At 37.4% G+C, this 15,307-nt stretch overlaps 1 protein-coding gene across 1 annotated transcript in view; it reads right to left on the reverse strand.

The window, feature by feature from the left end:
* KNDC1 (kinase non-catalytic C-lobe domain containing 1) overlaps positions 1 to 15,307 on the reverse strand; it is a 79,293-nt gene that overhangs the window by 15,136 nt on the left and 48,850 nt on the right. The window contains exons 16-24 of the mRNA XM_087932075.1: positions 13,174 to 13,253; positions 11,223 to 11,557; positions 8,936 to 9,029; positions 8,742 to 8,839; positions 6,653 to 6,873; positions 4,975 to 5,088; positions 2,467 to 2,614; positions 2,107 to 2,280; positions 1,194 to 1,355 (exon numbers count right to left, since the gene is read on the reverse strand). Of these exons, the coding sequence (XP_087788201.1) occupies positions 1,194 to 1,355; positions 2,107 to 2,280; positions 2,467 to 2,614; positions 4,975 to 5,088; positions 6,653 to 6,873; positions 8,742 to 8,839; positions 8,936 to 9,029; positions 11,223 to 11,557; positions 13,174 to 13,253 (1,426 nt within the window). The remainder of the gene's footprint in view (positions 1 to 1,193; positions 1,356 to 2,106; positions 2,281 to 2,466; positions 2,615 to 4,974; positions 5,089 to 6,652; positions 6,874 to 8,741; positions 8,840 to 8,935; positions 9,030 to 11,222; positions 11,558 to 13,173; positions 13,254 to 15,307) is intronic.

Consider the following 15,307-nt stretch of genomic DNA (forward strand, 5'->3'; position numbering starts at 1 on the left):
TGTCCCACAAATGTAACAAAAACCAAAACGTAAATAAATGTTCTTTAATGCCTTCAACTTGGCTTCGCTGTTCAATTGTTCACAGTTGGAGATTAAACTCTTTCCAAAATAACATTCCAAACGAAAGAAATACGGTCCAACTCAAAGAGCAGATAACGAAGCAATAAAAAAACCAAAACCAAACTGCACTGAAGAAAGTTCCATGACAGACCAGGATAATTAATTATAAACTTCAAGAAGATAACCAGGTATAGTCCATTGGAAGAACACCAACCAAGATAAACCTCATCCAGGAATAAAACACTCTTTATTTCCAGAGTTTGCTAGCACACAGGTCCAAACTCTTATGCAGTTCTCACACCTGCATCCCATGAAGAGGATCAAGGCCCTCTCCTCCCAAGTAGACCACGTCTCTCCCTTATCCTCTCCTCCCTGTGTGCCCTTTGATGGATAGGGGATGGGCCTGTGTCCTCCTCTGCCTGCTCAGCTGGCCTCTGCCCTTCCCCAGCCTCCTCCACCACCTCTGGAGCCACCCTTCCACTCCCTGTCAGCTGTTCCTCCTCTCCCTCAGAGTCAGTCTCCACCAGGGGCATGACAGGTTCCCTGCTGTGATTTAAAAAGAATAGTTCAAAAAAGTGAATTAAATAGGAAGTTGACATTTTGCAAAGAGAAAGTATCAGCATTTAGCATCTTTTTAGAGCAATTTCTCTGGGTCCCACAAAGGGATACTTTAGCTAAATACTTCTTCATACCAACATTATTTTGGGGTCACTTTTAAATTTTACCCAAGATACTTTACACTTTTTACTAACTGAAAGCTAGAAATTCAAAGTATATACTTCTAAACAACTTCTTTCAATTGGAATGAAAACTGGTATGACTTGTTGTTAACAATGCTCTCGCTTGCCTACAAATTTCATTCCATTCTGGAGAAAAAATAATAATAGAATTTACAATAATTTATATCAGATGAAACAGTTTTCCCGTTGGGGTTCAATGAGTCAGCTCAGACAACCTCTGAGGCAAACCAGCACAGATTAAGTTATTGACACAGCTCTACTTTAGTACTTCAAAATGGATTCAGTGCTTTCTCCTCATTCTGAATATATTGTTATGTACCACTGGGATGTTACAGCATAGCAATATTTAAAGAATACAGTGCTAAAACTATGGTGACAGAAAATCCATTTTACCTGTTCTAATAATGTCAGCTGAGAACAAAGTTGTTGCGCAGTGTATTCATTTAAGAAATATGGAGCCTCAGCTATTTTGATGCAGAAGCCAGATGATTCTTCTGTTGTGGATCTATGACACAACTGGGGTTCAGTGCCTTTTGAAAATCTCCAGCTAAGATGCTATTTGAGAAGGACAAGAGCCATTAGCTACATCTCTCACAAGCAAAACTGAAACCAGTCTCATTTAAGATATATAATTTAAATATATATTATTATATAAAATATATAAAATAAATTTACAGGTAAGATTATAAGATTTTTCTCACATAATAATTCCTCATAATTTTCTTAACTTCAATACTAATTTATCCCAACAGCAGATTCTACAAATATGACCAAACAGGAACCCTTCTATAAATATATTCTTTCTACTTTTATTTTATTTATTTATTTCTATCCCACCTTTATTATTTTTACAAATAATTCAAGGTGGTAAACATATCCAGCACACTTTCTTCCTCCTGTTTTCCCCACAATAACAACCGTGTGTGGTGGGTTAGGCTGAGAGAAAGTGACTGGCCCAAAGTCATCCAGCCGGCATTCATGGCGACAACAGGACTTGAACTCACTGTCTCCTGCTTTCTAGCCTGGTACCTTAACCACTAGATTTGTGAAAATGAATCATACATCTCAGATATTTCATGCAATTAACTGCTGTTTGGTTAGAAGATGTAACCAGTAGAGGGCTGGCTTTCATAGCATCTGATAAAAGTTCTGTTCATACTCAAAATCAAGATTCACACTTTAGACATAAACCTTCTATGATAACTTAGCTTCAAACAACAGTCCTAAATAAGGTAACAAAGCATAGTGAGAAAGAATACATTTGAATGTTATCATATAACAATATAAAGAAAATTAGGGAAACTACCTTTTGTAAAACATTACCCGAGTCCCTTTTGCACGAAAAACGTAATGATTGAGTTTCATGGATCTCCATCCCTTCTTCCATCTTGCAAAACCGAGAAACTTTTCTCTCTTTTTTGCTAGCAATGTTATTAAGCAATGACAGCAACTGTCTGCCACAACCATTGAGTGGAACCACCTGCAAAAAGTCAGTGATTATATTCTTCTGCTTCAAACTGTGTCTTCATTTATCTGAAATAAATTTTATTTCCATTCCCCCACATTCTCAACCAATTATATTTAGAATAATGAATATTATATGCTGTAACTTAGAGGTGATATAGAAAACATTTACATCAAGCTTTCTATCAAAGCAGTGAATTACCTGGGAAATGATAAAGTCTTTTAGTATTCGCATGAAATTAGGGTTTATGCTAAAGTCTACGGTGTAACAATCTTCAATCCAAGCTTGAATAATGGAAAAACTACGGTGGTATATTTTGCTGAACAATGAACAAGATTCTGGGCTGGAACTAAGAAAATTTAAAAAAAAAATGTTGAACAGGTATTTTTCATCTGGCATAAACATTCAAAAAGATTATCTGTTTTAGATAATATAATAAAAACATATAATAAAAATATAATACACATATAATAAAAATATAATTTTAAAATTCAAGAACAAAAACTGTTGAAATCTGATTATACATTTCAGCTTAAAGAAAATTGTGGAATTGGTGAAAGAACTGAGCAAATTTAAACGGATGCCCTTGAAAATTTCTTCAGATTCCCTACCTCTTGTCTAAAAATGCACCAGTAATGGTTTTGGCCACTTTAGGCTTGGAATGGAGTACAGATCACTTTCTGAAGTGCTTATGCAGTCTTATGCAGCTCCTTTTAAACATGGTTTAGTGTTACTTTGAAAGAGCTCTAGAGCTGTGCTTAAAATGTTTTACTATGGTTGTTCCTGTAGTGTAGTATATCGATTTCAACCATTAGAGAGAGCTAGATTCTACTAGTTTGTGTTAGTGGTTGTGATATAACAGAACAGAATGACAGAATTAGAAGGGACCTTGGAGGTCTTCTAGTCCAACCCCCTGCTCAGCCCTATACCTTTTCAGACAAACGATTGTCCAATCTCTTCTTAAAAACTTCCAGTGTTGGAGCATTTACAACTTCTGGAGGCAAGCTGTTCCACTGATTAATTGTTCTGTCAGGAAATTTCTCTTTAGTTCTGAGTTTCTTCTCTCCTTGATTAGTTTCCACCCATTGCTCCTTGGTCTGCCCTCAGGTGCTTTGGAGAATAACTTGGCTCTCTTCTTTTTGGCAGCCCCTGAGATATTGGAACACTGCTATCATGTCACCCCTAGTCCTTCTTTTCATTAAACATACCCAATTCCAGCAATTGGTTGTTGTTTTTTATGTTTTAGCCTCCAGTCCCCTAATCATCTTTGTTGCTCTTCCCTGCACTCTTTCTAGAGTCTCAACATCTTTTTCACATTGTGACACAACCAAAACTGGATGCAGTATTCTAAGTGTGGTCTTACCAAGGCATTATGAAGTGGTATTAACACTTCATGTGATCTTGAATTTATCACTCTACTGATGCAGCCTAGGACTGTGTTGGGTTTTTTGACAGATATGACACACTGCTGGCTCATATTTAAATGATTGTCTACTTACTAGGACTTCAAGATCCCTCTCGCAGTTACTACTGTTAAGCCAGGTACCTGTGCATTTTGTTTTTCTTGTCTAAATGTAGAACCTTACTTTTTTCACCATTGAACTCCTTTTTGCTAGATATGGCCCAATGTTCAAGTCTATCAAGATCCTTCTGTATCTTAAACCTATCTTCTGAAGTATTGGCTATTCCTGCCAGCTTGGTGTCATCTGCAAATTTGATTTCTCCATCTGTCCTCTCATCTAAATCATTGATGATATCACTGGAGGAGTTGCTTTTGCCAGTAAGAGTTTTCATTGGATTGTCATTTTCACTGCTTTTATTACTTGAAATAGGGAAAGTGATTCTATTTTGCTTGTTTCATTCTGGCTCCATGTGTAGGAGATGATCAGGTGGAGCCCAAGGGAGGGGTCAAACACATCATCAGTTATGAATCCCTGTGCACCCACAAGAGATCTGAGTTCAGCACAATTTGAATTCCTTGAATTCCTGCTAAGTTTCCTTGACCATTAGTTCAGATTTTTGTAGAGAGTTTAAGCTTACAATAAATCTTCATACTCATTTGAATTGCCTGATTTCCCCGGCACTTCATACCATGGCCACATATAGGCTATTTCTAGTGATGCTGGCCATCAAGTGGACTAGGGGCCAGGACCACCGTTACTTAGCAGTGCTAATCAAGGACAGAACTTATTCCTTACCGATCACTTCCTACTTCCCTCTGTTACTTTCTTCTTGTGATCTCTCAACTGGGTTTATGCTCATTTGGAAGAGTGCTAAACTTATGTTTAAAACAGGTAGGGCACTATTCCAGAAGATTGTTAAACCCACATAATAATGCAATTAATAGGACACAGGTAGCTAAACCCATCAATAGTCACTCAATCCTATCCATGTTAGACAGACATTTGGTGTAAGAGAAAATAAAGGTAAGAAAATCTGCCAATCAACCTTCCTTACTTTGTTCTTTATAGAAATTCTAAGGACAGCCCATTGCTAATTGTTATTATGACAAAAAAAAGAGCTTGGTAATCCAGATAGAAAGTCTAAAGGTAGCGAAACTTTAACTAGCACAAGAACTAATTTATTTGGTTATGCCCTTTGACTGCAAATTAAGCAATACTTCATAATTATGAAAAAGCACATAATGAAGGCTACTCAAATACTAATGAACTCAAATATACCTGATTTCAGTGGGATTTCATTTCCTACCTGGGCAAGGTAATTCTGATTCTATCTAGAAGAAATTGTAAAAGTTCCTCTTGTGAGCAGAAATAGCGAAAAGTGAAAAGAAACCGTTGAACATAGCCTTTTAAAAATGCATTTCTGAAAAATACAAAGGAAAACAATAATGCAAGTTAAAATATGCTTTACTGCACTCAAGAATAACAAAAAAATAGGAAGCAAAAGGAAGTACTTTTAAGGGGCAATCTACAAATGTTAAAAATCAGTTCTGTTTCTAAAAACTGCAGAATTAAGCATTCACCTAAGAAATGGACAAAGCTACTACAGTTTCTATTGGTCTGGATGATTAAAAATCTAGTAAGAAAGAGCTTACTACATTTTAAAGTTAAGAAGTAACAATTTCTCTTGCTTTCCTTAGCTGCTACATGACGGGTGCCATTTTGCTAGATTGTAGACTAGGGGTGTCAAAATGGTGGCCTGCAGGCCAGATGTGTCATGCGTAGGCCATGCCCACCCCAACTCCACAAAGGCAAAAAACCATCATGATACATCACATTACGCAATCGAATTTGCCACCCATACTCTAGACCAAAGAACATGTGAAAAACAAATCAGCAGGCTTCTTTTCCCCTGCCTCCCATGCTAGACTTTTTAAAGGTTTGCAAAAAATGATGAGAATTCTAGCCTAGCAATCATTCTTTTCTTCTCTCGTTTTTGCAAACAATCCAGTGGGATGGTTACTGAAATATGTTCAACACTCATTCCTTTTTTCTAGTCTAAATTTTTGCACAATTTAACTATTTACAGGTAGTCTTTGACTTATAACTACAATTGGGACCAAAATTTCAGTTGCTAAGTAAGGCAATTGTTAAATGAGTCATGCCCAATGTTACCTTTTTTGCCATGGCTGTTAACCAAATCACTGCAGTTGTTAAGTGATCACGCAGTCATTAAACCAACCCAGTTTCCCCTCATTAATTTTGCTTTGATCACATGACAATGGGGGGGGATGATGAAGGTTGTAAGTGCAAGGACTTGTTGTAAGTTACTTTTTTCAGTACCGTTGTAACTTTGACCTGACGCTAAATGTGTAGTTGTAAGTCAAGGACTACCCATATGTTCAGGAATGCAGTAATGCTTTTATTTACATAGCAATTAATCTGGGATAAGACAACATAAAGATCTTGGAAAAAAAATTATCCCAACTCCAGAATGAATGAAAATCATTTCCCTCCATTACTGAAAAATGAAGAAAAAAAGGTCTCATAACCTAAACTCCTTTCATTGTTCATAAATTTTCTCCATTTACCATCCCAACAAGCAAAGAACCATGGTGGCGCAGTGGTTAGAATACAGTATTGCAGGCTGCCTCTGCTGACTGTCAGGAGTTTGATCCTAACTAGCTCACGGTTGACTCAGCCTTCCATCCTTCCGAGGTGAGTAAAATGAGGACCCAGATTGTTGGGGGCAATATGTAAACCACTTAGAGAGGACTGTGAAGCACTGTGATATAAGTAAGTGCTATTGCTATATTTCCATAGATAGGAAAACAGGAAAAGTCCTATAATGAAGCAACACTAAGCTAGATGGACCAACATCACATTTTCTGATTTTTCTGGGGAAAACATGAAATGGCCTTAAGATTAGAACTGATCTCCGTTTTATTGTGCTATCATCTCTGGTGGAATTGTATCAGAGGCTGTACCTGGAATACAGACATGCCATTAATCCAAGTGGAGTTCCAGCTTGAAGATTTCTTAGGCAATTTTGATTGTCACTATACTGAGCTTCACTGGGAGTTTTGTTTATGTGATAAAAGAGCAGCATGCCATCTAAGGCACTGATGTCCAGCGTTTCATTTCTTCCCATATTAACCACTGTAAGGAAGTTGCATGGTTCGACACCCCATTTTTCTGCACACATAATCTGCAGCGAAAGAAAACAAGAAAGAAACAAACAGAAAAGATACAGAGGAAAAAAATTCTTCCAAAAGATGCGGGGTAGGTAGGTGTTGGAATACAGCGTTGATGTATTTTATACAACAACTACAACAGTATATTCTTCAATCAGTAGATGGCAGTGTTTATATGTCTGTAGTTGCATCTATAGTATACTCTAGGTCTTTTCTTTGTATAAGGGTTTTCCTGTTTCCTTCTGCCCTTAAGCAGAAAAGCACATAGGGAGTGTGGACTGTTTGTTGTGAGGGGGCATTTTTTGGTCTTCAAGTCAGCTTTTGACTCTTGCCAACCATCTGGACTGGTTCCTGCAGTTTTCTTGGCAGGGTTTCAGAAGTGGTTTGCCCTTGCCTCCTTCCTAGGGCTGAAAGAGAAGGATTGGCACAAAGTTACTCAACTGGCTTTGTGGCTCTAGAACTCATAGGTTTCCCAGTTTCTGGACCGATGCCTTAACCGCTACACTGAACTGTCTCTCAGGTAAAATTTTATGCACACAAGTTGTATGCTCAGAGCTATGCTGCACCAGCAGGGTTTCAACCAAGATCTGGAGCAGTCCTTATTAAGGTAGGAAATCATGGCAGAGACATTTTTGATTTCTTAATGTTGCTAAGGTTGCACTCTCACCATCCACAACTATTGATTGATTAGGAAGATAAGAATCTGCACCTCCTAATAACCAAAGATTCTCTACTGCTGTGACAGATAACCCAGGAAGGCTATCAATGCTTCAAAGATGCTTTGTGAAGCTATGCATCTCCCATTCTAAAATGTGAAGTGGAGCTCCTATGTTGCTTTGTTTTGCATTGTTTCTTCGACCTTTGTTAAGGTATCCAATAACTGTTTTCTGAAGTAACAGAGATCCCAGCAGTAATATAAATGAACTTGGCAAGGCTGATTTTATGTCCTCCCCAGTATATGCACGGGCACATCACCCTGAACTATATTTTAGCGCTCTGCTCCTGACAATAGCCATCCAAAGTCAATTTTTGTGTGTCCAAAAACCAGAAATCAAAGTGGGGTCCAAAAGATAAATGTTTTTAAAACGAATAGGGATATCCAGCAGAAAAAAAGTCATTAATCATTAGCTTAATCAGATTGTTAAAGGTGTTTTATTTATTTTGCCCTGTACTCCAAATTTGAAAAAAAAAATTACTGAATACTGTGGCACACAAAACAATGGATGGCACCAGGAAATACAAACAGTGTTCCACAGATGTCACAAAAACAACACCTGTACTTCATAATGACTTTCATTAGCCTCAGTGGCGCAGTGGTTAGAGTACTGTACTGCAGGCCGCTTCTGCTATCGGCTGTCTATACTTTGGCAGTTCAAATCCCACCAGGCTCAAGGTTGACTCAACCTTCCATCCTTCCAAGGTGGAAAAAATGAGGACATAAATTGGGGGTAATATGCTGATTCTGTAAAACCGCTTAGAGGGCTGTAAAGCACTGTATAGCAGTATGCAAGTCTAAGTGCTATTGCTATTAGTATTTGGTCTGTTTGAATGTCTCTCTTATAGAGAGAGAGAAATAGTGTAGATCAGGGGTGTCAAACTTGCGGTGTCACATTGTCGTCATGTGATGTAGTGTGTCTTTTCCCCTTCGCTAAACTGGGAGTGGACGTGGCCAGCGTGTGACGCATTCGGCCCGTGGGCTGCAAGTTTGACACCCCTGGTGTAGATAATGAAGACTCCAACTTTGCAGCTTTAGCTAATTAGAGCAATTATTTTGGACAACTGTAGTTGTCACCTTACTAGCGTGTCAGTGCATGGGTCCTTGGGCATTCCCTGATACAGAAATAGATATCCACACCCAATTGTTGAAAACTCACATAGTTACCTGGAGATACTTCTTCACAAGCTCAAGAAACTGTATCTTTGATTTCATTTCTTCTATCTGCCTCTCCAGCTTTGGCAACAAAGCTTTTATTTCTCCACCTCAAGATTTGAAAAGTGCAATCAGGACCAGGTTGCATCAGCACAGATGAACAATTGCTACAAGACAGTTGTCAAAATTTCATTTCCCACATATACCTTTGCTGCTTCTCTCTTTATACAACAGCCTCTGGTAGAAGGTTATGCTCTTTCTGTAATTTTTCGTCTCAATCATTATCAGCTGGTCAAGTTCCTGGTGGAAGAGGCAGAACAAAATGGAAGTGATGCCATTTCTCTGCGGACTTCTGATAAGGGAAGCTGAGTAGCATAAAAACCAATCTAAGAGCACGTTCATCAGGACATTTAATGGTGCTTCTTGTTGGCACAGTGGTTAGAATACAGTATTGCAAGCAAACTCTGCCCACAACCTAGAGTTCGATCCTGACAGGGCACAAAGTTGACTCAGCCTTCCATCCTTCCGAGGTGGGTAAAATGAGGAGCCAGATTGTTGGGGCAATATGCTGACTCTTTAAACCACTTAGAGAGGGCTGTGAAGCACTATAAAGCAGTATATAAGTCTAAGTGCAATTTCTATTGCTGTGCTTCATATTTGATCTTCACAGTTCCTAGCCAATCTCTAAACTAAACTTGGACATCATTTATGGTATCATATCTTCCAAGTGAAGATATGATACTCTATATTCTATTTCAGCAACCTAAGGCGTCCAACCTATTGGTTTGCCTGGGCTGCTCCGAGTGAAGAGGAATTGTCTTGGGTCACATATAAAATATGTAATATAATTAATATATATAAAGTACGTACTAATGTTAAAAGGTCTTATGGTGTCACATTGCTAGCTGTCCAGGACTGTGTGTGGCCTGTGAGCTGTGGATTGGACACGCCTGTTTTAGATCATATCCAGCGCAAGGGAAGATAGAAGGTATAACAAGCCATAATGTAAACAGTTTCATATAAGCTCTCCAACATCTGACCTTTCTGTCTGAAGTAACATATAGTTAAACAGGTAAGTCCGATTTATTTTAGCCCATATCTTCATTTTATGTTAAATATTTAACAAATACATGAGTAAATGAAATGTTAATATGTTAATATTTGTTCACCAAGATTATTTAACATTTCAGTTACTCATCCACCTTCAGAATACTGAGAAACTGTCAAATCTTTTGACTGCCATGACAGAAAAACTAGCAAATAAATAAATCAGGTGCTAGTCACATGGCTCAACAGCTGTTTGTGTTATTAAAATCATTTATATCTCAGTTTTCTAGCATTTATACAAATTGATTGTTCACATAAAAACACATTTTGCTTCTTGTTTTCCCAAGTCCCTTTTGCCTAAAATGCAATGTTAGTTATTATCCCTTTTCTCCTCTTTGAAAACGAAAAGCTTAATAAAAATTCTGAGAGTTTCTTAAGAATGAATTTATATTCTATATAAATATTAACTAGCTCTACTGAAGTTCCTAAAATCATTCTTGCCTAGGGCTTTGTAAATATTTGATTGGGAGAGCCAATTCAATCAGTTCAAGTGAACCTCTAAATAAAATGTTTTCTAAATTGAAAATAAATTCAAAATGCCTCTCAGTGGATTAGAAACGTTTGGATACTCCTGTGCATGAACAGAAAATGTTTTACCCTTTACAGAAATATGAATAAAATCTACCTGATTTGACAATTTAATTGGAATTTCTGAACTAAATCAATTCAAAATTCCAAATCAATTCCAGATGACAAATCAATCTGATGATTTGAATCTGATTTTACTTGATTTACACAGCCCTAATAAAAATGCATTTACCCCACTGCAAGAAAGATTTGAATGTGAAAACAACATGAATATACGTAAGGAAATACTTCCATTCCCTTTTAAGTATTTATCTGAGATGGCAAAATGAATAGTTTCTTTTGGGATCACTAATTTATTGCAATAGACAATTATAGTTTCCCTTTCAGTAATTTTGAAATTATTGGGAGGAGGAGAAGGAAGCTTAACTGCATACTGAAAAATATCTAGTAAAAGTAATAATAGGAATCCAACGATCCAAAGCCAAACAGTTTCTTTTTGTGTTAGGAAAAAACCTTAAGTACAGTTCAACACATATTTTTAATCTGTTGAAATAAAGGCCATCTCTTGCCTACCTAACAAACTTCTTCCTAAAGGTAGAGATTCTTGAGGGTTACAATGGCAATTTCTCTGAGTAAATGAATTGGTTTTATCCGTATACTACTAGGCTGTCTTTCCCATGACCTTTAACTGGGCAAAACAGTGCATTCAATTTCTGAATTGAGGTATCTCAAATGGGCAAACTTACAGAATGCATCGAAAATCCATAACCATGACTCCCTCTAATATATTGCTCTATATTACATTCTACCCTAAGCGAACACATATTTTTTCAGTTTTGAAAAAACAGGATGACTTACCATTTTTTTAGCATCAATATTTTGAGTTCCATGGGCTTTTTGTTTTCCAAGTTTTCTAAAATAATTGTGTACATCTAGACTGAACCATTCTGAACCATAGAATGCACTGCTCCAACCGGGACAAAATTCGGGCAATTCAGAAGAAGACAAATAGCTGGAGCACGTATTTTCTTCAATCCTTTGTTGAATTTCTTCTTGCTTTTGTTCGGTTTCTGTAACACTTGGCCCACTGCAACATTTTTCAGTCTGCAAACATTCTCCCTCCATCTGTATTCCAACTAGGAGAGCTTGAGATTCAACTTCTTTTTCATTGGAATCCATACCAGCGACATCATCTACATTTGTATGGAAAATTAAAGAGCAACGAAAGTAAATTGTAATGCCTTACATTAGTTGTATTACTCTTGTGGTTGTTTGTTTTCAAGCCAATTCTGCTAAGGAGATTTATGAATAATATTTGCTATGTTTAACAGCATTAGCAAATTAACATTTTGTGTAGGCCAATTCCATATTTAATTTCAGCTTTCTTCCTATGACCCCAAATATGAGTATTATAGCTTTTCTTCTATCTGCTTGTGTTGTATGAAGACAGACTCCACTTGGTCAAAACTTGGTCGTCTTCCTTCCTGTGTACCCATTTATTCTTCATTCATGAACTTTGTTTGTAATTTAATCTTAAACACACTGTTTTTGTACAGACTTTCATTTTTATATTTAAGCCGCATTCATTCTTGATCCCATATTTATTTTAACACTCATACTTAAATACCAAGGTCCAGCAATATCCTTATTTTAAACAAAGGCTCCAGATAGTTCTCAGGGTTTTTTAAAAATAAATATACTGACAAATGCTCCTAAGATTTTACTGGAAATATGTCTATTTGTCCAGAAAAATAGTATAAACAGAAGATCAAGAATATTAAAGAAACACCTTGACAGGCTTGTGAGAATTATTGGTTTACCCTGACTGCCTTCTCTGCCATTAAGAAAATTGGGGACAATGTATTCCTCAGCCTTCAAGTCACATAGTAAGTGGTTTTCCCCACATTCCAGATACTCAAACTTTTGGCAACAGGGATATCTTCAAAAAAACCTCCGACTGTTAATCTGACTAGCTGAGCAGATCCATAGTAGAACATTATTCTGATCAACAACAATACCACTTAGACTTATATACTGCTTTATAGTGCTTTACAGCCCTCTCTAAGTGGTTTAAAGAGTCAGCATATTGCCCCCAACAATCTGGCTCCTCATTTTACCCACCTCGGAAGGATGGTAGGCTGAGTCAACCTTGAGCCTGATGGGATTTGAATTGCCAAACTGTAGGCAGCTGGCTGCAGAAGTAACTTGCAGTACTGCACTCTAACCACTGCACCACAGAAGCTCTTCCTGTATATAATATATATATATATATATACAGTATACAATATTACAGTATAACTAATACTCTACTGTTTTAGGTCAGATCACATCTATTTCAGGATTACTATATATAGACTCCTTCATCTCATGAAGAGAAGCATAAGAACGGGACTGTCAGACTCCCAACCCGTGGGACGAATGTGTCCTGCGCTGGCCGTGCCCATGCCCAGTTTAGCGAGGGGTGGAGTCCCAATACGTCACGTGACGCTGCCGTGATGATGTGAGTTTGCCACCCCTGCATTAGAAGCATCGTGAGTTTAAATGACCTGAGATATATGGCATTTCGGCTAAAAGAAATCTAAATATTAAATCTGATTGCTGAATACAATCCAGTAATAACATTAGCACAACCTTCTCCAGTAGGCTTCCTTGTGATCCAGTTTTCCAAGGATATAAATCTTTATTTGAAAATCCCCATTGCTCTTCTTCTCCTTATATCTAGTAGGACATAAAGGTTATTCCTTCACAGCTTAACGGCTGCAGGTTTATGGACATTGAATGTAAGGCGTACCTACTAACGGTTTCATACCTTTCGCTTCCTCACTGCCACTCAGAGAAGTATGTGGTTTGCTTTGGAAAGTCTTGCTCAAACATTGTGGTTCATTAATTCTGAAAATGAGGGAGAGTGCAAGAGATGAACATCTGAACACATATTCATAAATGAAATGCTTTGGGAGGTGGAAAACTTCAAAGATTAGCTAAAGTATTTGCATCTTCCACCAGGTGTACTGTACGAGTATATTTCAGTCAAGAATGATAAAGCTTCAAAGCTTTTAGACATTCAAAATACATGGGACTTTCTCCAGTGGAACAACTCTCATATGGTGGCTAGCCAAGGCTCAGATAAAACATTAAACAGGTAGAATCTCATCAAGCTGTGAATGATAAAACTTTAAATGCATGTGGCCAATTTTGCCACCTGTTCTCTCTAGGCACCCTTACTAGAAGGCTATTTAGTGGGGTGGGGGGAACCCAGCCTATCTTTATGTTGATTCAGCCTTTCAAATATTTATCTGTTCCCTGATCTAGCTACTTTCTTCACTAAGTTTGGGAAGGAAGCAGCAATCCAAAGTAAAATGAGTTTGCCTTTTGCGCTACACTTGCTACTCCCAAATGATTGTGCCCAAGAAATTCCCAGTCATTCAGCTTTCGTGTTTTCCCCTTACTTTCTTGTCAGAGCAGAATTGCAACACAAAATATCCTAAATGAAAATAGAAGTCAGCAGCATTCAGAAAGTCATTTTGGACATTAATACCTATAGCGGAAAGAGGTAGGAGGAAGTATATAAGTTGTGTAATGTGTGCGTCAAACACTGCACTATTTTTAGCAAACATATCAGCAAAGTCGTGTTCCATAATAGGTATATAGCTGAGACATATACCAGAAATTACCTTTCACTGCCCAACCCTTCCATTTATTTACAGATGGTCCTCAAATTACGACCGTAATGAAGCTGGCCCATTACGGTTGTAAGTCATAATGGTTATAAAACCTATGTAATGATTTTGTTTGCAACGGTCATTAAGCAAACGTCACCATAGTTAAGCAAATCAATGATCTGGTATGGGCATGGTTTCAACGAAAAGCACAAGTGTTGGTTTTCAACAAAGCCGTCATAAAATGTGGTCATGTGACCTGAAAATGTTAATGTGGCCATGTTGCTAAGTGCCCATTGTGATCACGTGACTGTGACTGTGTGTGTTTGCGTGTGTGTGAGAGAGAGACCGTTGGAATTTAGGATCTGTGTTATAAGTCCTCTTTTCCAGGTAAGTTGAAATTTCAAACAGTTGCTAAGTGACTACTCGTAAATCTGTACATGTTTTTTTTCTGTCTTAATCTTTCTGCTTTTATTCTTCCTTCATTGTTTGAAAATGTTGGTTTTAAAACAAAACTCATTATTTTGCATTCGGCTTTTAGAAACTTTATCTTGGGGGGGTTTAAGTAATTTTGTTTAAAAAAAAATGCAGGTATTATTCAGGTACATTCCTGAGGTGAGGAATCTCAATGGCAAAGTAAAGTAAAATATGGGGAAAACACCTAATTGTCCTTACAATGCAGAGAAAATGGGGAAACAGGAATTTTAGTGGTATTCCAAAGTTTGCTCAATCTTCATGGAGGAGAAAATGAGGCCATTTGACCTAAGAACAACCATATCGCATACGTTGATTCTCAAAACCGACAATTCTCTGGCATAGAAATCAATGTGAAAAAGTATCCAGATGATTGACTGAAAGCCACCCCTCTACTATTCTATCCTGACATTTTGATAAGCAGTGATATGTGATACAAACGTTTAACTTTTCCCATCATTTATGTCTCTGAAATTACCCTGTATGTAGACAATATTTGGCATATATGCTAATGAATCATTTGGAGACTTAATCAGAGAACAGACATGCAAGGATGTTTTTTGTCACCTTCTACCAAATTAGTCATGTGAAACACTGCCAAAAAAAAACAGGCGTGTGTGATATAAGCTGTTATTTTAAAAAACCCAACCATATGGTTTGAGACTGTCTTGCACTTAATGCTTAAATTAAAAAGCCAGACAACTTTATTAGGTACTCCGTGAAGTTTTGGAGTTAATATATTTGTATCTGGTCTCTAGAGAACATACTGCATAGCTGGAACAAAAGAGATTCCAGCTTGATTGCAAAGCAGCT

This window comes from Pseudonaja textilis, chromosome 4 (genome assembly GCF_049901715.1).
Source record: "Pseudonaja textilis isolate UNSWEBS1 chromosome 4, rPseTex1.2, whole genome shotgun sequence".
In the NCBI taxonomy this organism is placed as follows: Eukaryota; Metazoa; Chordata; class Lepidosauria; order Squamata; family Elapidae; genus Pseudonaja; species Pseudonaja textilis.